The sequence below is a fragment of the Sciurus vulgaris genome (assembly GCF_902686455.1).
Source record: "Sciurus vulgaris genome assembly, chromosome: 15".
NCBI lineage: Eukaryota > Metazoa > Chordata > Mammalia > Rodentia > Sciuridae > Sciurus > Sciurus vulgaris.
The window spans coordinates 67,507,524-67,532,474 of record NC_136476.1 but is presented as its reverse complement, the minus strand read 5'-3'; the positions used below and the strand labels follow the sequence as shown (position 1 = coordinate 67,532,474).

At 37.9% G+C, this 24,951-nt stretch overlaps 1 protein-coding gene across 1 annotated transcript in view; it reads left to right on the top strand.

Moving 5' to 3' along the window:
* SVEP1 (sushi, von Willebrand factor type A, EGF and pentraxin domain containing 1) overlaps nucleotides 1–24,951 on the top strand; it is a 184,634-nt gene that overhangs the window by 29,973 nt on the left and 129,710 nt on the right. The window contains exon 3 of the mRNA XM_079112549.1: nucleotides 819–995. Coding sequence (XP_078968675.1) covers nucleotides 819–995 — 177 coding nt within the window. The remainder of the gene's footprint in view (nucleotides 1–818; nucleotides 996–24,951) is intronic.

Below are 24,951 nucleotides of genomic sequence, written 5' to 3'. Positions count from 1 at the left end.
GCAGCCCCTGTGTCTTGCTGACACTCGGTGACTTGAGTTCCTGCTGCAGGCCCATACCTACATCTAAACCTAACACCATGGACCTAAATGGACTTAGCACTCGCCCGTTCCGGGCACCCATTCCGAACCTGTCATATTCAACCTTTCCCTGCTCTGTTAAATCACTTTTGGAACAGCTCTGTCAAGCTGTTGAGCTCAGCTCACATAATCCGAAAGGTCTTTGTTGACATTAACTTGTGTCAATGTATTTAAAATTGAGACATAGACCAGATCCTGGTTCTATCATTTAGCTTATGTGGTGCTGTTCTTTAAGTCCTTAATCAAATAGCAGAAGTGATGGAATTTAATCTAAAGTCAGCAGCTCACAGTCAACATCCTTATTCAATAGTCAGAATTGCAGTTTTACTTTTAACTTGAACAAGGAATTTGGGGATCTGGTTACTGCTGCCTGACCTCATTCAGAGGCAGTGCAACACTCTGGTTTGGAAGCCAGGAGGGTGACCTGAAGAACTGACTGTGTTACTTCCTGCTGCATCTGGAGATTCCTCTCGAAAGTACTTCGTTTCTGTCTGACCCTGAGTGACCTTGAGAACTTATGATGAGGTCCCAGACTGAAATAACTTAACTGGCTGAAACAGATTCCCAGAGTGAGGTTGCAAATAACACACATTTATATTTGGGTGAGAGTAGGAAACAAGGGATTAGATCTATGAGAAAAAAGATATTTTCTCCAGCTTGCACTTGAATTTTAAAGACAAGAGAATGGAACATTCAAGCATCAATCACTTTTTAATTGCCCTGTCATATGTTTTTGATAGATCTACCTTCTGGGAGTTTTATTCAAGAGGATATGTCCCACTGCTCGTATCTCTGTGAAGCTGGCAAAGACTGCTGTGACCGAATGGCAAGCTGTAAATGCGGGACCCACACAGGTCAATTTGAATGCATCTGTGAAAAGGGCTATTATGGAAAAGGTCTACAATATGAGTGTACAGGTGAGTCTCCAGTTGGTGTATAATGGTATTAGTTATCTGTTGTTGTGTAACAAATGATCCCAAAACTCCAAGGCTTAAAATACTGTTTTTTAAATTTATTTGTTTGTTTGTTTGTTTTTGATACCAGAGGATGAACCCAGAGGTGCTTAACTGCTGAGCCACATCCCCAGCTCTTTTTTATTTTCAGACAGGGCCTTGCTAAGTTGCTTAGCGCCTTGACTAATTACTGAGACTGCCTTTGAATTTGTGATCCTCCTGCCTCAGCCTCCTGAGCGGCTGGCATTACAGGTGTGCACCCCACACCTGGCAAAATAACGTGTTTATTATTGATCATGAGTGTGGGTCATGTGGGCAGCTCTTTTGGTCTTAGCTGCCCTGAATCATGATTTTGCCCTCAGCTACGACTTGAGTAGGCTGCCCTACAGATCTCAGCTGGCTTCAGTGACATGCTTAAGAATCCACTGTGTATAGATGGGTCTGAAGTGGCCTGGTCTGGGACAAGTAGACTGTTCTCCATGAGGCCTCTTATACTCCATCAGGCCTCTCACACTCCCTCAGGCCTCTCATACTCCATCAGGCCTCTCATACTCCATCAGGCCTCTCATACTCCATCAGACCTCTCATACTCCATCAGGCCTCTCATACTCCATCAGGCCTCTCATACTCCATCAGGCCTCTCATACTCCCTCAGACCTCTCATATTCCATCAGGCCTCTCATTCTCCATCAGGCCTCTCATACTCCATCAGGCCTCCCATACTCCATCAGGCCTCTCATACTCCATCAGGCCTCTCATACTCCCTCAGGCCTCCCATACTCCCTCAGGCCTCCCATACTCCCTCAGGCCTCCCATACTCCCTCAGGCCTCTCATACTCCATCAGGCCTCTCATACTCCATCAGACCTCTCATACTCCATCAGGCCTCTCATACTCCCTCAGGCCTCCCATACTCCCTCAGGCCTCTCATATTCTATCAGGCCTCTCATGCTCCATGAGGCCTCTCATACTCCCTCAGGCCTCTTATACTCCCTCAGGCCTCCCATACTCCCTCAGGCCTCTCACACTCCTTCAGGCCTCTCACACTCCATCAGGCCTCTCATACTCCCTCAGGCCTCCCATACTCCATCAGGCCTCTCACACTCCATCAGGCCTCTCATACTCCATCAGACCTCTCATACTCCCTCAGGCCTCTCATACTCCCTCAGGCCTCTCATACTCCCTCAGGCCTCTCATACTCCCTCAGGCCTCCCATACTCCCTCAGGCCTCTCATACTCCCTCAGGCCTCTCATACTCCCTCAGGCCTCTCATACTCCATCAGGCCTCTCACATTCCTTCAGGCCTCTCACACTCCCTCAGGCCTCTCATACTCCCTCAGGCCTCTCACACTCCATCAGGCCTCTCACACTCCTTCAGGCCTCTCACACTCCATCAGGCCTCTCATACTCCCTCAGGCCTCTCATACTCCCTCAGGCCTCTCATGCTCCATGAGGCCTCTCATACTCCATCAGGCCTCTCATACTCCATCAGGCCTCTCATACTCCATCAGACCTCTCATGCTCCCTCAGGCCTCTCATGCTCCATGAGGCCTCTCATACTCCCTCAGGCCTCTCACACTCCCTCAGGCCTCTCATGCTCCATGAGGCCTCTCATACTCCCTCAGGCCTCTCACACTCCCTCAGGCCTCTCATACTCCATCAGGCTAGCCCAGGCTTTTTCACATGGTCATGGCAGGCTTCCAGGAGGAAAGTCTCTGCAAGGATAGGTTTAGAATTGCAAGGGGGACAATTTGGGGTCTTTTGTCATTAATCTACTAGCCAAATCTATTCTATAGGAACCTACACAAAAATATGTCTCAGTCTGTCTATGAGATTGCAACCAGTGGGATTCCATTCCCTGACCCACATACATCTTACTAAATTGTCACAAAAAATGCAACATTCACTCGATCTTTAGGCTCTTCGCAAGCCTCCCCAAAAGGATATCAGAAGGTTCCAAAAGGCCGGGCACAGTCGCACACACCTGTAATTCCAGTAGCTTTGAAGACTGAGGCAGGAGGATCTCAAGCTCAAGTCAGCCTCAGCAATTTAGCAAAGTTTTAAGCAACTTGGTGAGACCCTGTCTCATAATTAAAAATAAAAAATAAAAAACAGGCTGGGAATGTGGCTCAGTGGTTAAGAGCCTCTGGGTTGAATCCCTGGTACCAAAAAACAAAAAACTTGGAAAAATGTCATCATTTCAAAATGGAATTTACATCATCGACATTTGTAAAGTTCCCTTTTCTAAAGTTTCTTACAAAATCATCTTCATATTTTATTAGGGAGGCATTCTTAATGATTCTCACGCTCTACATTATATTTTAGGAAATATTTAATATTTAAAGGCAGTCTGTGGTTTTTCTGTGTTGGTCAGCATTTTATTTATTCTGTTTTTTACCTAAAAGCAATGTTGTTTTTTTTAAAAAAAATAACAGCTTTTCCATGATTTTCTGTTTTGGAAAACCATATTCCCATGGAAATGACACCCACCAGGGAAATGTGGGAGCAGCAGATTTGGTTTCCTCAGTGTCATGCAGCTGCTCACGACTTGTTCATGTGAACATTATTTCATTCTGGCACTTGGTAGGTAGCCGGCTCTGCAGCAGGGAACCGCGGTCCTCTCTCTATTTGACATGTTTTCTTCTTTCTTTCATTCTTCTCATGGGACATTTATTCTTGTGTCATTCTTTTACTCTCTTTTATTCTCATTGTCCCTCTTCTCACTTCTCTCAAATTCTCCTTCCTCCCATGACTCAGATCCCAACTGGCAGACACATCCTTGCCCCGTCTGACCATCCACGTTCACCCAGCAGCATCTCTCCTTTCTTGGCTCTGCTCCCACCCACCCAGCAGGAATTCTCACTTAGGCAGCAAAGGGAGGAGAGATCAGCCCAACTGCCCCTGAGTTGGCACAGTGCCTCCTCTTGTTTTTCCTTCCCCTTGAATCTTCCCACACTCTCATCAAGAGCTTGGCACTCTCCCCAACACGCCCTCCCTGGCTCCGCCCATCCTAGCCCACCAAATGCAGGCAGAAAATCTCATTTTCTTTGCTTGATGCTGTAGTCAGCATGTCTGCCTTCCGTGTGGTCCTGGGCTGAACTGTTCCCTGCCAGCAAGCCACCATCATCTCACAGGGGCCACTATATGCTGCAGTCTCCATTCCTTCATGCTTTAGAATCTTGCATCCCAAGGGATAAGCTGCAAAAAGAGAGAAATAGAGAGAACACAATTCACAAACCCACTGCCCCTGGTTAACCAAATAGCTTTGGCTGCCACCAGTTGTGCATTCCAGGATGAAAGGCGCAGCAGTCCATAAAATGTAGGAGGTTGGGTGGGCCTGTCATGAGAGCATCAGTAGAGAGATCAGAGGCGGTCTGCTGCCAGTTCTAGCCAAGAACACCACACATAAAAGGATTAGCTTTTCTATCCTTTCTCCTAACTTAGTAAACCTCAGCCTAATACTTTCTGACATGCAAGACTTAAGTCAGATAAAGTTGCCCCAGTGTAAATATTCATCTTGTCATCTTCCGCATTTGCTTCCACAAGAATTTTCCCTTGCTGCCCCTGAAGGAGGACCCCGTCATTGTTAGGAAGTACTCCCTTTTGCTCCTCTGGCCTGCTCACTCTCTGAGTCCTTGCCAGTTTATCTCAAATTCCACAAACAGCAAGGCCTGTGGGCTTACCTCCTATGACAGGAACCAAAGCAACCCCCTAAACAGGAGCAATCATCTCATGACAGGAAGCGAATTGCCCCTCCAGAAGTCATGATTTCCCAGGATCCCCCAGGACTGCACAGAACCAGACCACAGTTTGACCAAGACTGCTTGACTACACATACCTCTTGCCCTCTCCCCTCATTCTTCCCTGTGTAATACTGAAGTTCCCACCAGAACCCTGAGGACAAGGCCCAGATGCTGGTTCCCCTGTCCTCTCTATGGCCATACTGGATAAATTCCTCTCCTGCTTTACCACCACTCACCTCTCTGACTGGTTTCTCAAGGTCTTTTGAGACCTCTCACATCTGGTCTTTTGATACCCCCAGAATCAGGCCTCTGGTCTAGGACTCTGGTAGCAATTAGGAAAAGTGGTTTTGGAGCTCTGGGATGTTCACCGTATCTGTAGTTGTCGGAGAGAGCACCGTCACTCACTTCTCTGGCATCCAAGGAGCTAAGAGAAAATATGCAAATTGTGTTCTTGTGGCATGAAATATTCATTACCAGACTTCTTTTGAAAGGCAAAAACCAATGTTAGCTCTAAATCATCCAGTACCGAATACCTGGAAGCAGTGAGTCTCCTTTAGAATCCATTGAGTCAATGAATGTTGCTGAGCACCTTCTCCATGTCCAACCCCTACAAGGCACTAGGTAGTGTTCTATGAGGAGCACAAAGTCATGGTCCCTACCTTCTTGGAATTTACAAGCTAATCACATAAATCAACTTGCAATTATAAACTCTGATATGGGCCATCAAATAAAAATGCTTGTGCTTTGAAGAGCAGACTCAGGAAGGCTAAAGGGATTCTAAGCTAAGGTCAGAAAGATGAGGAGGCCGAGGCTATTTTATTACTCAGTGGGAGGAGGTTGGTTTTCATTCTGAACAGTTGGAATGCTGAGTATTTATCCTCATCTTAGAAACAATTTCTTTCAAAAAGCAAATCATTTCTTTCTAGAGCCAGCAAGAACCTTAGAGTTTATCTACTTTAAACCCCTCATTCTGCAAGAGGAAATTGAGGCCTCAAGAAAAATGAGTGTTTTGCCCAAGATGACATATCCAGCCATCAGCAGAACCCAGGGAGGGACTTTGCTCTAAGTCCTATGTTATTTTCAAGATATCGCACTGATTATTTTTCCGTTTTTGAAGATAATTTCTTGTATACATTGCTGTTCAGAGACCAGCCATGGAACTGTGCTCAAAATGTGTAAAAATATAGAAAAATCTAGTTCACATTAAATCTGTCTGTTATAAACCATGTAACTTTAGGCAACTTAATTTCTTCTGTAAAAGGGGCTTGTATTTAAATAGATACATATATAAATACACATATATCTATATGCATATCTATGTAGATTGATGTAGATATGTATAGATTATGTATGTAGACTTATATAGATATGCATCTACATAAATAAATGTGTGTGCACTTGTGTGTGCACTTGTGTGTTGGTAAATTATTGGGTTGCTCCCATTTCCAACTCTGTCACTAGTATTACTTTTTTCATCCCTCACCTTTAATGGACATTTTGACAGTCATGGCAATGATGATAAAGCAATGGTGACAACAGCAATAACTGATAATAATATTGAAAATAGCAAACATTAAATAACAATGACTATGTGCAAGACACTTTTCCAAGCATTGATATTTATCAGCTCATTTAATCTTCCTAATAGCTCTCTAGCATGTTGTTCTATTTTAGAGATAAGGACACTGAAAGTTTGAAAGGTTAAGTGACTCATCCAGGTTCAGGCAGTGAGTAGAGCTGAGAAATGAGCCAGTTTTCTGGCTCCAAGATCTACATCTAACTGTAAAGATAGACACTGAATAAATATACTCATAATTAAAAATACAATTTTGAATTCTAAGTGTTAGTTGGCCCCTAATGAGGTCATCAGTATTCATTCATTTTCAGCATGTACAATAGCAACTTCATATGATTCCAATTTGGTACTAGGAATGAAAGACAGAATGAATTATATAAAATACAAATCTTGTCATGCCACCACCCTGCTTAATGCTTTTAAATGATGGTCCATTTGTAGAATAAACTCAAACTCCTTAGCATGACCTGGAGGCGTTGTATGATTTGACCTCTCCCTCACCTTTGAACGAAAAAACGAGAACTAGTTGTAACTCTCTCTAAATGCTGTCTCATTCCTCAGACCTTACTTCAACTTCTGGCTCCTTTTCCCACCACATCACATCTGTTGTCTTTGTTCCTACTTCCTCAGACTAGCAAGTCTAATAGGCAATGACTTCCTGATTCATTTTGTATTCCATTTCCTGCCTTCCAGTCTATAGTAAGTGCTCAAGAAAAAAAAAAAAAAAAAGGACAAAAAGGATGCAGGAAAGTTGATTTTAGTATCAGAATCTTCAATGGACAGAAACTCATCATTTATATCTCAGGCAATTACTTGGTTTCCGTCTGCTTTAGGCACCACAGAATCCCTAGGGACAAAAACACATGCCAAGACAATTTCTTTTAAATGCATTTGATTTAAATGAAAGTGAAATATGTGCATTTTATTAACCTCTGTCAATGATAAATCAAATATACAGTTGATTTACTTGAATAGTCATTTTAAGATGGATAGATCATCCAATTAGTTGTGAATAACCAGTGAGCTCTTGTAAATCCAAGGAGTTGCAGCTGTTCTGGATTTCCCGAGAGGATTTGACAGACAGAGTATAGAGACAACAGGCATCTTGAGGACATTGCTCCTCTGGAGAGTGACTTCCTTTCAGTGAGCTTGGAATGAATAAATTGAAAATTATAGCTGGATAGTGTCCAAGGATGAGGCCCAGATAATTTGAGCTAAAGCTCCAGTTGTATTATTTTTCATCAAAGGAGGATACACTATAGAAATAGAAATGCTGAGATATTTATGTGGGAATCTCTTGTTATACATGTACATAAATACACATGAATTTCCACCCCCACCCTTCACACACACACCCTTTTTCCTGTCTAAATATTATATCATTTCTTTGGAAAGAGAGAGGAGAAAGAGCTCTAGAAATTCTTGAATGGAAACCAAAACATTTGGAAATATTGTTCTCTAAGCAGAGCTTAGCTGGTTTTCCTCCCAAAAAATATCCCCAGTGGTACCAAAATAAAGGATTTGTCAGATGTAAGGAATTTGTACAATGTTTGACTCTTTGCTTTTTATGAGGGGATATTGCTAGCCCGCATGTTGAGACTGGGTTCCCAACAGCTCAAGGAGGAGGATTTGTAACTTGCAGTCTAGACTCACTTTTCCACTGAGGTAGGTGGGTATTCAGCCCTGTTGGTAAATGTTCCTGTCTAATACATTTGTTGCAGAAATACACACATCTAGAACATTGATGTGAAGCATCACAAATCTCCGAAGTCAGGGTATTGTGCTGTTTAGATAGACTCACAAAAATATATCCGGTAGCCTAAAATTGTCAAGGTAAGGATTGTGATCAATTTCTGTTTGTTATTGTAAAGTCTTATTATTCCCCCCTTCTTTTCCCTAGTCTCAGTATAAGTGACTCTTTCCAATGACAAGAATAAGGGAACAAAGAAAAACATAAAACATCTACATTTTTACTCATGTAACCTACCCCTCCCTCCAAAAATACTGAAAATTTATGTATCCCTCACTGGTTTTTAAGTTTCTAAAATTTTCAGTAGAATTTTAAAAGAAGGCCTTTCTATAATACTGTATTGACATTTTTCAAATAAAGCTATCATATCACTTTCAAGGGTAGCCACTAAAATCTAAGTATCATAGATAATCTGATTCCTTCAAGTGTTCATTTGTGGATAAGTACTTTTTTAATGCAGAAATTTCAACACATCTTATTTTCCTAGTTCTATTCCATTTTTACCACACAATTCTTTTCTGTGCAACATATTTTCATGTCCCAAATCCTTCTATTGATCTCAGCATCATACTTCTCTGCCACAAAATCTGTGGATATAAATTAAATTTTTAAATTTTCCATGACAGAAACTACTACTAGACTGAGTTATTATCATAACTGTTATTTTGTATAATTTGTCAAACATTACACATTTTGATACTAATGACACATAAAAATACTATTGAAAATTCATCTTTTAATGAGATGAATCATTCATTAGTTCATGTACCTGTGGGTTTTTTATTATTCACCAGTAGATTAAGATAATTTATGGCACCAATTTGATTTCTCTTCTGTTGTTATTGTTATGGATTTTGTGCTGAAACCTTCGTATAATACATAAATGGAATGTGAAAGAGTTGTGTTAAGTTCATGACACTCAATTCTTGGAGTTCCTCCTGAGTTACATGCCAAAAATAACAGCAGTTATCTGTAATCAAAAAAGTGTGGTAAATCATCTGCTAGCTAACAATTCCCTTTGGTTCTTTTTAATTTTATTGAAATTGAGGAATTGGAAACGTTTTGACTTGCAAAAGGAATTGTTACTCAACCGTTACCATTATTCACTTTCTCAATTTTTGGGAACCCCCCGCAAAGAGCTTCACTAGGACTTATTAAAACACTTCTTGTTGGTTTCAGTTACACAAGACAAGTTCTAGAGATCTGCTCTATGACAGTTCTAGTTGAGAGAAGCTTCTTGGAGGCCTGCTTGATGAAAGGGTTTCAAGATGTCAAGATTTTGAACCACGGTATAGGTTTCTTGTCTTGGGGCAATGCACTTACAATTTAGAAGGGGTAAGAAGTGTGCATTTCTTTTGAGAAAAATGAAAGACAGGCTACTATGAAAAGGTACCATAGACACTTTCTCAAGTCCATCAATTTAGGTACACATGAATATGGAGGTTCTGGAAACTCGATCTCTTAAAATGATTCATGCCACATCCATATGCTGAAGTCTTTTGCCACTCATATTCCTTATTGGCAAAAGTGGAAACAGTTTTAAGGAATTCAGGGTTTTCCTAATGTAATTCAACTATTAAGAGGTGGCGTTAACATGTGGACCCAGATCTCTCTGACCCTGGAGTTCATTCTGTTACTTGCAATCCATCCATAACACTCACTGTGCAGTTATGATCCATCAAAGAAATGATTCAGAAACATTTTGCTGCTCTTTCCAGATTACATTTAAAATAAACAGTTGCTTCTAAGTTGTAACTTAGCATCTCCATTGCTTGTTTCCGTGGGGTCTATGTGGAGTTGAGTAACTACATTAGGGGATTAGTCGAGTTTCTATGATAGCCAGTGTTAACAATTTTAAAATGATGGTCCACACTAGAGGGAATCAGGCTACGATTGTTCAAACTGCATTTCTGAGAAGTTGTGATGTGCCTTGTAGTATGCTGAGTGCTAGTCATGCTGAGATACACATGATTCAGTCCTTATGCAACTGTGTGTCCACATATAAGTTATTGACAGCAGTTAGTGGCATGAGTCTTTGTTCTGACACTCTGTGTTTATTCCTGGGCAAAATTTTTAACCTCTATATTACCTTAGTTTTCTCGTCTAAAAATGAAAATGAGATCCTGTCTATAAAAGCTTATTAAATCACCTGCATGCAGTAAGCATTCGATTAACATAGACTCCAGTAGTGGTTCTTAATAAGGAGGCATTCCCTTCCTCACCACTGGGAAACGTAACAACGTCTAGAGACTATTTTGGTTGTCTCAGCTGGAAGGAGCTACTGGTATCTAGTGGGTGGTAGCCAGGGATGGTGAAGACTTCTTACAATACACCATGTTGCCCCAACAAGTTCCAAATGTGAGTAGTTGAAAACCCCAATCTATATTAACAGATTAAATTAATGCATTAAAATAATGATCAAAAAAGAGCATTGTATGTCTTTTTAAACAGTTTGAGAAGAAATGCTAAGGTCATGTGATTCTACTAGGGCTGAATGAGTGTTTGGGTGTGATCATGGTAGCTTCTTATACCCCAGCCACCCCAAGCTGCTTGTGGCTCCTTCAATACTTCCATTCCTGTACATTTTTCTTCCTTTTGCTTAGAATATCCCATGTCTTATCTATCTGGTTCTTGCCAATTCTTTTAGATACATGACAAACTTGCTTCTCCAGTGGAGACTTGACTCTCATTCCTTCCTCTATATAGATTCCTCATCTGAACTTAAACTTCTCTCTGCACACTTACTAGAGAGTATTATAATTAGGGTAAGATTTTTCTTCTTTAACATTCTGTGAATTCATTTAAAATAGGATTATGCCTTTCTTGTTTTTCTTAATAACCTCTGGTGCACAACACCTGGAGTAAGCATTAATAAATTCTTGGTGAATGAATGAATAAATAAGCTTGTGTTTAGATCACAGCATATGGAAACGCTGCTTGGTTCTCAACTTCCTGGGAATTTTCCATCCCTTGTATGGAGAAGCAAAGGTGAACAAGTCTACTGACCCTGAGAAGCACTGGCTTAGTATCAAAGTAAGCCATCTGGAAGGCCGAGTTCAACAGTAGGAAGTGCCTAATCACACATTTCTCTCTTTTATGTTACCCAGTTACTCAGACTATTGCCAAATTTATTCCAAAAACTGTGTGTGTGTATGTGTGTGTGTGTGTGAATGCTCTTAAAGCTATTTGCATGTATTGATGGTTTGAGGTAGTGTTTTCCAGGATTTGGTAGATTTTTTACCTTTTAAGCAATTGTTTAACAAATACATAAGGCCAACCATTATTATTATAGACAGCATGATAACAGTTGGGGGTTTTCCATTAAAACTTGAGGTTTACAAATCTTGTCAAAATATGGAAGCAGTAATATGAAAACAAATCATGAACTGTATAGAACAAGAAAAAATAGACATTGTATGTGATCTACTTAAGACAAAAACCATAAAAATTAAAAGGATACTCTCTGTCCTCATTTAACATTTAAAACAAAAAGAAAGTCATTTTATTATTGTATGATATTTTATTATTCACCTGGAAAAATCCAAAGGAAACAACTAGAACCACTGGCATTCATAGAACAGATTTGGAAGATAACAAGAGAAGGAACTTAAAATCAAAATTTCTCTGCAAAGAAACGTTAGTATTTAAAATGTGATTGAATCCCATTAATGCCAACAAGAAAAAATATATTTCCTATGAATAATTTGTAAGAGAATTTTGTGACACTCCAGAGGAGCTGTAAAATTTTTGTGAAACTGATATATGAATAAGAATACCAATTTTGGAATTGCCCGTTTCAAGGATAATACTTTATGTACTTTTTTTTTTTTTTCCGGTTTTCAGCTATTTTTTTTTAATTGTAAACAAATGGGATACATGTGTTTCTCTGTTTGTACATGGCGTAAAGGCATACCATTTGTGTAATCATAAATTTACATAGGGTAATGTTGTTTGATTCATTCTGTTATTTTTTTCCCTTCCCCCTTTATGTACTTTTGATCATATTCTGTTCCACAGGTTAGGGTGACTATCAAGCAATGGTTAGCATTCTTCTGTATTGATGGAATCCACAAGTTTCCAAAACAAAGCCACTTCTTTTGTGATCCAGACCCTTTTGCCACCACAAGGATCACCTTTGTTGCTCTTTTATAGACACACTTTCCTCTGACTCCTCAGCTCCCTCCCCCTTTACCTCTTATAACTGCTAATCTGTTCTCTGTTTCCATACTGTTGTCATTTAAAGAATGTTGCATAAATGAACTCATGCATAATGTAACATTTTGAGATTGGCTTCTTAAATTTGGCATAATTCTCTGGAGGTCCTTCCAGGTTGTTACATGTATCAGTAATTCTTTCTGTTTTAATGCTAAGTACTATTCCATAGTATAAATAGCCTACATTTTACTTATTTGCATGTTGAAGGACATTTGAGTTATTTCTAGTTTGGGGCTTTTTTCAATAAAGCTGCTATAAATATTTGCATGCAGAATTTCATTTGAATCCAAGTCTTTATGTCACTAGGTTAAATGTCTAGCAAGAGAATTGTTGTGTTGTGTTGTAATATTCCATTTTGTTTTTAATTTGCATATCCTCCTTGACCAATGACTTTGAATATTTTTTATATGCCCATTTGCCATCCATATATCTTCTTTAGTGATGGAACTGTCTGTTCATGTCTTTTGTCCATGTTCTGATTGGTTTGTTTGCTCTTTTAAAGTTATGAAAGTTCTTTATATATTTATATATTCTAGATTTTAACCCTGTATCAGATATGTGGTTTGTAAATGTTTTCTGTAGTTTACCTTTTTTATCCTCTTAAGACGATCATTTATAAAGTATTTTTTTTTTTTTTATTTGATGAAGTTCCTTTTTTATCAAATTTTCCTTCTATGGATTGTGCTTTTGAAGTCAGGTCTAAAAACTGTTTATCTAGTCCTGGTTCCTTAAGATTTTATCCTATGTTTATTTTTTAAAAGTATTATAGATTTACATTTATATTGAAGTCCATGATACATTTCCATTATTGTATAAGATGTGAGACTTAAGTCATGGATAATTTTTGTACCAATGGTTGTCCAATTTCTCCACACTATTTCTTGAAAAGACTACCATTCCTCCACTGAATTTTTTTTGCACCTTTGTTGAAAAATCAGTTGGATGTATTTGTGCAGGTCTATTTCTGAGTTGCCTTTCTGGTCCATTGATCTATCAATACCACATAGTATTGATTGGTATAGCTATATAAGAAGTCTTGAAATTGAGTGGATTGATTTCTTCCATTTCATTTTTTATCAAAATTATATTAGCTATTCTAGAGCCTTTTCTTTTCCTAATAAATTTAGTCTAATAGTCTACATCTACAAAAAAATATCCTGGTGTAATTTTCATTGAATTTGCCTTATATTCGTATATCAGTCTGAGGAGAATCGATATTTTTATTGTTGAAACTTCCAGTCCATGAACATGATGTTTGTTTAGATTTTTTATTTCTTTTGTCAACATTGTGTAGTTTTTTTGCATAAGTTCTGTGTGTGTTTTGTTAGATTTATACCTAAATGTTTCATTATTTTGAGCAATTAAAAATAATAGTAAATGTATTTTGAATTTTGATTTCTATTCTTTGCTAGTATGTAGATGCAATTGATATTTGTTTTTCTTGCATCCTACAACGTTACTTAAGTCACCTGTTAGTTCTAGAAGGATTTTTTGTTTGTTTCAGTACATCCTTTGGAAATTTCTATAAGGAGAGTCATGTCACTTGCAAATAGATAACATTTTACTTCTAATCTGTTTGTCATTTACTTCATTCTCTTGCCCTATTGTGCTGACTAGAATTCCTAGCACTCTGCTGAATAAAAACTACCTTGTCTTTCATCATTAAATACAATGTTAGTTGTATAATTTTGGAGTTGTTCCTGATCAAGTTGAGGAAAATTCATATTTGTTTCTGAGTTTTATCATTAATGGATGGACGAATTTTATTTGCTGAATTCTTTATGTATCAATTGATGTGATATTGTGAATTTTCTTCTTTAGACTATTAATGTGATAGATTACATTTAATGATGTCCATATATTGAACCAGCCTTGCATTCCTGGAATAAACCTCATTTGCTGCTAATGTACAATTCATTTCTCATGTTGCTAAATTTCATTTGCTAATAAAGAATTTTGTCTATACTCCTGAGAGATATTAGGCTGTAGTTTCTTGTTTGTCTTTTATTTTTATTTTTGGTACTTTCTCCATCTCCCTTAGTTATAAAGGTAATATTAGCTTAATAAAATGAGTCAAGACATGTTCCTTCCTCTTCTGTTTCTTGAAAGAAATTGGGCAGAAGTGATGCTAATTCTTTTTGGCAAATGGTTGGTAAATATTTGAAAAAACTCTCCAGTGAAATATCTGGGCCTTGGACTTTTTTCTTTCTTGGAAGTTTTTAAATTATGAATTTAATTTTCTTAACCATAGAGCTTTTCAAATTATTTGTTTTATATTGTATGAATTGTAGCATTTTGCATTATTTGAAAAATTGGTCTGTTTGTCAAATGTATAGAGACAGCTATTCATAGTATTATTCAATCTTTTTTGTCTATAGGGTCTCCTTCATTTCTTATATTGGTAATCTATTGCCTCTGTAAGAGTCTTTCTAGAGGTTTGCCAATTTTATTGATTTTTTCAAAACTTTATTTCATTGATTTTTCTTTTGTCTCTTTTTAATTTCACTGTCTTCCCTGAGATATACTATTTCCTCTTTTCTGTTTAATTTGGGTTTCTTTTGCTGATCTTTTTCAAGATTCTTGAGGTGGCAACTTAGATTATTTATTTAGGTGTTTCCTTTCCTGAAGTATGCATTTGGTACTATAAATTTTCCTTTCAACCCACTTTATCCAGTACTAACATAACAACTTCTACTTTCTTTTGATTAATGTTTGTATGATATATCTTATTTCATCATTTTGGTTTTAAAATGCCTATATCACTACCTTTGAAGAGAATTTCTTATAAATTGCAAATAATTAGACATATTTTAATCCATTCTGTCAATCTATAGCTTCTAAGGGGAGTATTTATGCTATTTATATTTAATGTAATTGTTGATATGTTAGGATTTAAGTATGCCATTTAATTTTTTGTTTTCTAACTATTATGATTTTTTTCTCTTTTTTTAGCTGTTGTTTACTATGGTGACAACAATATTTGGTGACCCAAATATTTTTTTAGAATTTCATTTTGATTTACCTATAAAGTTTTAGTGTATATCTTTGTTTTTTTTTCCAATTGGTTACTTTAGCTATTACATTATATATACACTTCACATTCTATTGGTGGTATCATTCAAGTGAAGCATAGGAATCTTATCTCCTTTACTCTTTCCCATTTGTAATATAACTATCTTAAATATTTTGTCTACGAACATATAGAACCACATCAGTATTATAATTTTTGCCTCAACCATGAAACATAAGAGGAAACAGAGGAGGAGGAAAATGTATAGTATTTACTCATCATATTACTTACCATGGTTTTCCTTTCTTTTTGATGTTCCAAAGTTCCTTATTTTAATATTTTCTTTTTGTTTAGAGAACCTCAGACACCTTTTTTAGGGCAGATCTACTGGTGGCAAATTCTCCATTTTTCTTTACATGATCATGTCTTAATTTCCCCTTAATTCCCAATGGATATTGTCACTAAGTGTAGACTTCTGGGTAGAAAATTTTTTCTTTCAGTGCTTAAAACACATCATTTTCTTCTGGCCACCATAGTTTCTGATGAGAAATTTGCGTCTTTCTAATTATTTTCCTCTATAGTTAAGGTAGCATTTTCTCTGGCTGCTTTCCAGATTTTTTCTTTGTCATGAGTCTTCAGAAGTTTAAGTGTAGTGTGTCCTGGCAGAGATTTTTTTTTTAGTTCTAACTTATTTTGGGGTTCACTCAACTACTTGCATTTAAGAGCTTATATCTTTTACCAATATAGGGACAAATTCAGGGCTATTTTTTTAAGTACTTTTCCAGCTCAACCCTCTCTCTTCTCTCCTTCCCAAACTCTGATGACATGAATTTAGAACTTCTATTATAGTGTCTCATGTCCCTGAAGCTCTTTTCGTTTTTTTGTTTTTTTGTTTGTTTGTTTTTACTTTTTTCACCTATATTGTTCAGATTGGATAACTTCCATCATTCTGTCTTTCCATTTACTGATTTTTCCCCTGTCTCTCCATTCTGCTGCTTCACCCATTCAGTGATTATTTTTATTTAATACTTTATTCAGTTCTAGAATTTTCTTTTCTTTATACTCTTCTATTTTTTATAATAGCATCTTGAAATGCTTTTGTGAGATAGTTCTAATATCTCTATCATCTCTATGTTGTCCTCCATTGATGGTCTTTTTTTGTTCTTTTGGTTCATGTTATGAACTAGTATGTCCAACTGAAACCTGGACATTTTCATATTATGTGTGGTCAATCTGGGTGACATTTAATCCTTCTGTTTTGGTTGGCTTTCTCTGACACCACTCCAGCAAAGGAAGGAGTTGAGGGGCACTGCTTTGATCCTGCCATGTGAAGATAGAAACACAGGCTCCTGATTGTGTCTCTGTTGACACTGGGGTAAGGGTAGGGGGTCATTCCTACTGTGGATGGAAGTTCTTGCTGCCCATGAAGCCTCCACTTATATCGTCCTGGTTGGGAGGAGTATGAGTATCTCCTAATCTCTTGTCATCTGCCCTGAACTAACCCCACAGGTGATACCGCTGTTTACTGATAACGAGTTCTGCTCCCTCTAATGTTGGAAGATTGAACAGTAGAGAAGCACCCCAAGGCAAGCTTATTAAGCAGGTTTTATTTAAAGTAGTAATAATACAGACTTCTCCCAAGGGGAGAAGGGAGCCATGGCTGATGTTCTAAAGTCCCAAGAAGTGAGCGAATCCTACATTTTTTATAGGTTAAGGTCTCTTTCGTTCTCCCATTCTCTTCCCACTTATCTCTCCTTCCTGCCTACCTGACTAGGCCTGGTTTTGCAGGTGAGATGCATAAAGTGAGAAGCGGATGGGGCAGGGGGAGGGCCAAAGTGATGCAGGCAGGCAAGGGCCCAGGCGGCTTCAATTAGCATCTCTTTGTAGTCCCTGACAAGGGCTGGTAAATTTGGTAATCAATGGGCTCTGCAGATCTTTGATATTCCATTTTCCCAAGGCAGTCTCCAACTTCCAGAGGCAGATGGCTTTCATGGCCTCCATTTCCTCGATTTGACCCTATCCCCTATTTCTACACTAACTGCCTGTCTCCATTTCTGGCTTCACAGGGACCTCTTTACTAGTTGGTATTGGTGAGTGTCCTGATTTTCCACTAAGTTTCCTTGGTTACCACCCCAGTGAGCAGGGGAAAGAACCTTTCCTTACTTCTACTAAATGGTGGAAGTGAGGCTAAACCTTCAACCCTACAACCTCCATTGATACAGAAGGACCCATCTCACTACTTTGCCTCTGGAAAATCTGTTGGCGTGCCTTGCTAGAGCCGTGCAAGGGAAAATCTAGGTTCTCCGCTTGGCTTCTGCTGCTATGACTATGGTTGGGCCACAGTTTATTCTGTGGTATTTGGCTAGATTAGAGAAGTGGGACATTGTTGTCTAAAATTGCCCTGTCTTGCTGAATTGCCCTTATCTTCACGCTTTGAGTAAAGAGAGGGCTTTTGGGGGGTGGGGGGTTGGCGGGTATAGGGAGGCTGCTTTCTTTGGGTCTTGCCAGTGCTCATTGATGTTTCTAGCTTCTTCACTCCAAATGTGGGATATTTGAGAATAGAGAAAGCCAAGGAACTTGACTTCTTGTTGCTTTTTGGATCTCAATTTATCTAACTGGTCTCCCTTTTTATCTTTACATTTCATTCATTCTATGCTTATTTTATATATAATATCCAGGATTTCTAGTTGTACTTAGCAGGAGGATTAAGGTAAAGTAGATCTACTCTATATTCCCAGTGATGAATGCTTGTGTGTATTATTTCCTCTTTGTTGAAAGATTTTTTTTTTCCATTTTGGTATTATCAATCCAACAGTTAATATCTTTATGTGTTCATTTAATTGGGGACAGTTTGCAGAAGTATAATGATGTCAATTTTCCCCTTATCTTAGGCTTAATAATGAGTTTTATTTCTGTTGAAGTCAAAGTGAAGCCTGGAATAGTGGTAAATGCCTGTAATCCCAGTGGCTGGGGAGCTGAGGTAGGAGAATTGCAAGTTCAAAGCCTTAGCAACTTAGTGGGCCTTGAGCAACTTAAGGAGAACTTGCCTAAAAAAAAAAAAGAAAAAGAAAAAACAATCAATCAAAGTGAAATGATGGTTATTGACAAAGAATAAATGTTTTAGAAACAATTATGAAAAAACACAAAATAAACAAAACCAATTCCTCATGTTAAAGTTCTTTGATCATCCTCATGTATGGGAATATGTGGGAGTGAGTGACTCATGCCATGCATTGAGAATGAAATGTTATTGTCCTCCAAAATCATTCTCCAGAAGGCAAGCGAAGTACTCTTCTTACACTCCCCAACTTACAGCATTGCTGTTTCCCCCACTTTTCTAAGATAAACTCAGCTTTTGGATGTGGCTTACCCAGTCTTGGTATTTCTGACACTCCCTTACCTCACCCCTCTGTTCTGCAGCCAGTGTGAACTCTCAGGGCTAAGGACATAGTTTCGTGACAGTGCACTGCCTAGCATGGACAAAGTCCTGAGTGTGATCCCCAGCACTACCAAAAAGGAAAAATAATTTTTTTCATAATGAGCTCTCATGCCTACCAGGCTGGCTGCTTGCACCCAGTCCATGTTGATTCCTCCATTCCATCACCCTGCTCCGACAGCCCCCCTCAGTCCTATTTGTTGTCTGATCACACCTTTGGAACCATTTCGACTAACAAAGCTTACCTGACCACTCCACCAGTTTCCCAAGTCTAGATTACAGCCCTCTCCTGTGTTGTGCCATAACACGGTACTTTCCCTGTTTAATTGTCTGTTTAAGACTACAACTGGCGTGGGGCACAGAAGGAATTCTGTCTTACTCTTGACTTTGTCCTCTTCGTCATATTACCTGTTGTATCCTTTTCATCCTTACTAAGGGTCATAGAATTCTGGGCTACACACATGGTCATCCATGTACTAGTGATGGAAAAACCAATTCTCCAATTAGTTACATAACTTTTTAAAAGAGGGTTAGACAGTGTCACAGCCTGTAATCATTTGCAGAATGTTCACTCCTGCACTCAATTCTTTGTACACACCCTATTTTAATGGATGAAATGGAAGAAAGTTGGTGACATGGTGAAATTTAATGTGTTGAAAGCTTTGCAATTGCCAAAGTAAAATATTTGCGATTTTATTTACACACATACTATTTAGAGGATGCTTCAAATATTTTAATATGGGATATGAAAGGGGGAAAAAGGGATGGTTGGAGTACCAAGGGGCAGGAAACCAGACTGAATTGTGTCTTATGGAAACCACAGAAGGAAATCATTTAAATTTGTCTATTGACTCCTTCAACTATTTGTTAACTATCTTTTAGGTACTTTGGCAGATCTGATTGTTGCACAGTACTTGTGTTAAAGTTGTATCTTATTATGAAATGGAGTTTTAATTACTATAAACAAGTCAGAATGTGCATGATGAGCCAAGAATTATGATTAATCTAGTTCTAAGCAACTGAGACTGAATGAAAATTAAAATAATGTATATAATAGAAAAGTGCTATAAGTATTAAAAAATGTTTACCTTTAGTTCTGGAGATGGTGGAATTTGAACTGGGTTTCGAGTTAGAGATGGAGCAGACTATGAAGAAGGAGCAGTACAGGTCAGTGATGGGGACTGGAAAAAGCTTGTACAGATGGGAAAGTAGACTATTTATGGATATAATGGGATTCAAAGCAAGAAAAATAAGGTGTAAAAATTAGCTTCCATTGGGATTTGATTTCCACACTGCAAAGATGATCTTTAGTTAATTGGCAGTGGTGAGTCATTAACGACTTTTGGGCATGATAAAAGCAGTGTGATAAGAATATTAATTGGCATCTGTGGCTAGAAATCACTGACTGCAGCAACATAGAAGAATAGATGCATATATGGAAGTTACAAAATCAAATAAGGCATAAAATAATCAGGCCCTAAATTAGTGTAGCAATAATGGAAGTAGAGAATAGCAATTGTACAATTCACATTTCCAAAGCCCCACAGACTGTACTGTCTTATTGATTGAGGGGTGGAGATGACAAAAGCACAGCATCAGAAGTAACTATGGCTTGAGATTTTACTCAGAACTTACCACTCTTTATAGGACCCAGTGGTAAACAAATTAGACAAAAACAAAACTCCATTCAACTTTTTTTTTTTCCTTTCTGACTGCTAAGGTCACGTGCTTTTAGGTCCAACATATGCCAATTCTCCTTCTATTTAGGACAAGCAAACTGTTGTACAATTGTACAATTGTAAAAGTTGTCAAAATATTGAAATGCTTAGGTACTGGTTGGGAAATCACTGCTGCCCCATGTCCCTTGAATGCCCCTTTACTAAACTGACCCTTTTTGTTGGCCCACTGACTTACCCCACAATCCAGCACCTGAACAGGTAACATGACCCATAAGTCAGCACGCAGAATGTGTTTTGCTGCTATGGCAACATCTGTCCTCATTGATCAGCGACCGTGTCATTCTGGGTTGTGATATGTTAAATATTCTCTCTGCCATAGTTGGAATTTTCTCCCAGAAATCTCTTTAGTTCTTCAAGCAAATAGATTTCTTTTGGGTCTATATGTGCAAGTGTCCCAGGGATGTGTTACCCTAATTTCAAGTTGAAATTTTGTTGTGCTGAAGTTCACAGGCCTTCACAATGATTAAATGGTAATTTTAAAAACTATTAATACCAAGTGGTAAAAAGAGTACAATGTCATATTTTCAATCCTAATAATGGGAATATAAAATAGTTGGACTATATTAGGCTCATAAATTGAAAGGATAATGTTATTTTGTCTAAGAAAAGTATTTAAGATAGATAAAAGACTTAAGGAAACAAAATGTTTATATGAAGGTTCTAAAAAATTTGTTTAAAAAAAATGGAATCAACCTAAATGAATAGTTAAGCCAATTTGGTTTAATTATTCTTTTGATAGTTAAGATTAAATAAACTATTCTTTTAATATTAAAAGAAAAGTTAAACCAAACTAGTTCAACTTATTGTATATTTTATTTTCTCCTTTATATGCATTCAAGTTACTAAATAAAGGAAAAATAAGCTCAAAGATAATTTTTTTAAATCTTCAAAAAACTCTCCTGAAAGTGCATGCCCACTAAGTTTTCATTAAAAAAAAAAAAACTCAGGATGATCTAACCTTAGATAATTAAGAATATAGTTTTCGACAAAAAAGTCTTTGCTTTAATATTCTATACTCAGCTGTCAAGTTGTATTTACATGTGAATCTAATGTAAATATGTATGTGCATATATACATATGCATATATTAATTCTTAACATGATTTCTTTGCTGGCACATCCACTTCTGTGCACAGTCCTTTGAGGATTTTTTTTTTTTTTGATAGACTTGTCCTGATCCATCACTAATCTCCTGGCAAGCCTGAGCAGGTGCTTACATTTGCAGCTTGGCATCCTGCAGTCGGGGTACCATTTGCTGTTATGGCACCACACAGGGTTCAAATTTACAATTTTGTCCAAATAGTTTGTGTGCTTCAGCCAAATGAGCTAAACAATGACAGGGACAGCTGCAGGGTGCTAATACATTCCACACATGTTCTGACGTGCAGATTTCAGTGCAGTTGAAAGTCTCCTCATCTAATTAATTGATGAAAATGGAAAGGATTGTGGCAGCCTAATAAGAAGTCCCTATAGATATGTGTAGGTCCTTGTCCTGTATTTGTGAAAACACTGGCCCAGCATGGGAAAAAACTTGTTCTCTTCTAGGGCAATGGATTCCTGTGTTCAAAATCCTAGCACAACTGTTTGTAGGAAACAGATTCCTTATTTAGATCAAATTTATTAAGTTGAAAAGATGCATGACATTGTGGGTCTTTTTCTGGGGCCACATACTTGCCAGGCACCCTACTAAATACGCAGAACAAGGCTTTGCAACTGCACAGCTCCAGGGCCTGCTATGATCATCTGCATGAATGGCCATCCTTGTATTTGTGTGGTGCATGACCAAATGTGGCTCATGCAACTGCCCTAAAAGTATACTCTGTAAAATCATTCATTAGCCTTTAAAGATGAAAGGAACAAAGACTTTTAATATTTATTGGGGTTTAAAAAACTTAATCTTAGATTATATTAAGAAAGCATTTTGTAAAATTAAAGTCCCTGTATAATCCATGCTGCTAATATTCACTAAATTAAGCATCTAAGAAGTTGATATCTCATGGGCTAGAGAGACGAGAGAATGGAAACTCCTTTGTGTTTTACAAATTGCAGACTGATTGGTGTTTTAATCTACTTTGGTCAAAGAATTGTCTGTCAGTTGAAAAATCCATTAGCATAATATAACTTCAGGAATCACTCTTCCAGTTATAGTAGCTGATAGCTGCCAATATGTTTCTGAAAAGAGTGAGTACTTATTTTAACAACAAATAGAGCAATTAAAAAGGAAGGTTTGGTACATTTCCAGGAAGGAAACATCTCTTTTAAAGAATATATCATAGCCCTTTACCAAGACTTGTGAAACTTGTTCAAACCACAGATTCATTTCATCTTTTCAACGTTTGCTTAGTTTTGGATGAGGAATTTTCCCCCTTGGGAATCAAGGAAGTTGATCACACCTCTCCCACTTGAATTGTGCAATGTCTTTAAATAGTACCCCTAAAGTCTGTTTCCCATTATCATTAAGAATTTCACAATACATTTCCAAATGTACTTTTGGATATTTTTATCCAAAACACTATTCCCCAGTGTTTTAAACTCTTGATTATTCAAAAGGTTTCAGAGGATAATAAAATGTGGGATCATTTCCTTCTCGTATAATATTAGTTTTTAAATGAATTATAAAATCTGTAGCTAGAATCTGACCACTCATATGAAAAGTTTCTGTAAGTTGTTTTTCAGTATTATTCTATTTATGGAATCATCAAATATTAGCTTTGGAAAGATCATAGGCATCATAACTTCTGTATGTTGTAGGAAGAGAAAATAAAGTCACTTGCCAGTGACCCCCATAGCCTGTTAGTGGAAGAGCCAAGACTGCAACTCAGTTGTACAGACTCCAAGTCTAATGTCCTTTCAATTCACCCTGTTGTTGCTCTTTGGACTTTAGTACTCCCTCCCCCCAAACCCACACACCACCTTCCCACAGAGCTCATTTTCTTTAGCCCTCCCTTTATTGAGTGACTGCTGGCTCAAGCAATGAGATGGACAATGGCTGCGTCAAATAACTGGAAGACTCTGAACTTAAAGGTCATGTTACCCACCGAGAGAAAGAAATGAGGGTATGTTACATGCAATGCGACGTGTGCTCAAGCAGAGGTAAGGGTCATGCGCTCTGGGCACCCAAGAGAAGTCAACACTGATGAGGTGGACAAAACCTCGAGACACAAGTGAGAGCCTTGAAAGATATTGGAGGTTCACTTGGAGGCAGGAAAACATATGCAAAGGCAGAAGCTAAATGGAGGATAGGAAAGGGAAAGAAAGGGAGGTAATATTTACCAAGCGCCAAAGCAGCCATCAGTCCCACCCCACCTATGAGAAGTATAATTATCTCCTTTATGGTTGAGATAATGGAAGGGTTTGGGACATTATTCTAGCATTTACCGAATGTAAGCATTGTTGCTTTACTCGTATTATTTCAATGAATCCTAACAACCACCACCAATGTGTAAGGCCAGTGCTACTACCATTACACCTGGAGAAACCGTTCACAGAGAAATTAAATTGTTCAAATTTCTGAAGTTCCAAAGTCCATTAAATGGGGTGGACTGGAAGAGAGGGACAGCACAAAACTACGCACTGGCTGATTTTGAAGTAGGTTCTAACTCGAGTGTGGAGTTCACTGGCTCATTGTAGCCAACAGAGAGTGAGGGCACAGACAGATCTATGATGTTACTATACTCCAGATTAAAGAGCAAGGGCCTTAATCGGTTAGTGCAGGGTTTACATAGAACTGATTTGATTGAATTGACATTTTTGAAAAAATGTCTAAGATAGACTGAAGGGTAGAGATACAGGCTAAACGACCAGTAAAGGACTGTAAACCTGGAAGAGAGATGACAAAATTACCTCTGAGACAGGAGGGATGCTGGTGAAGGGAAATGGAGGAGATTTTTAGGTAGTTAGATCCAAAGAGCATGACCATGAAATGAAATATAGGATGTGGGACAATCACTTCCTTTTATATATAATTGCATTGACTTTTGTTTTTGCCCAAGTAAAACCTATTTGTTGTAACAAAACTAGAAATTATACAATGTGATCCTACAATATGTATTATCAGAAAAATGAGAGATTACTAAACTCTAGGTATGATCTATCAAAATGTATAAATGCATTCCACCGTCATGTGCAACTAATTAGAACAAATAAAATTTAAAAATTAAAAAGCTAGAAATTACAGATCAGCAAAAATAAACCTGAAAGCCTCAGAATCCTACCATGAATATGTGCCACTATCCACAACCTTAAAGATCACTTCCTTTGTGTCTTATTTATAAATGAAATAGGATCATGATTCACATGTTTTTGAAAACTCGTTTTTTTTAACACTTAACCACATAATCTGAATGCCTTTCCATGTCAAGAATTATATGGCCAATATTTCCATTGGATGGATGTCATAAGAATTTAGCAAACTCCCTCTCTCTGAATATTTGTGTTATCTTCAGTGTTGTTC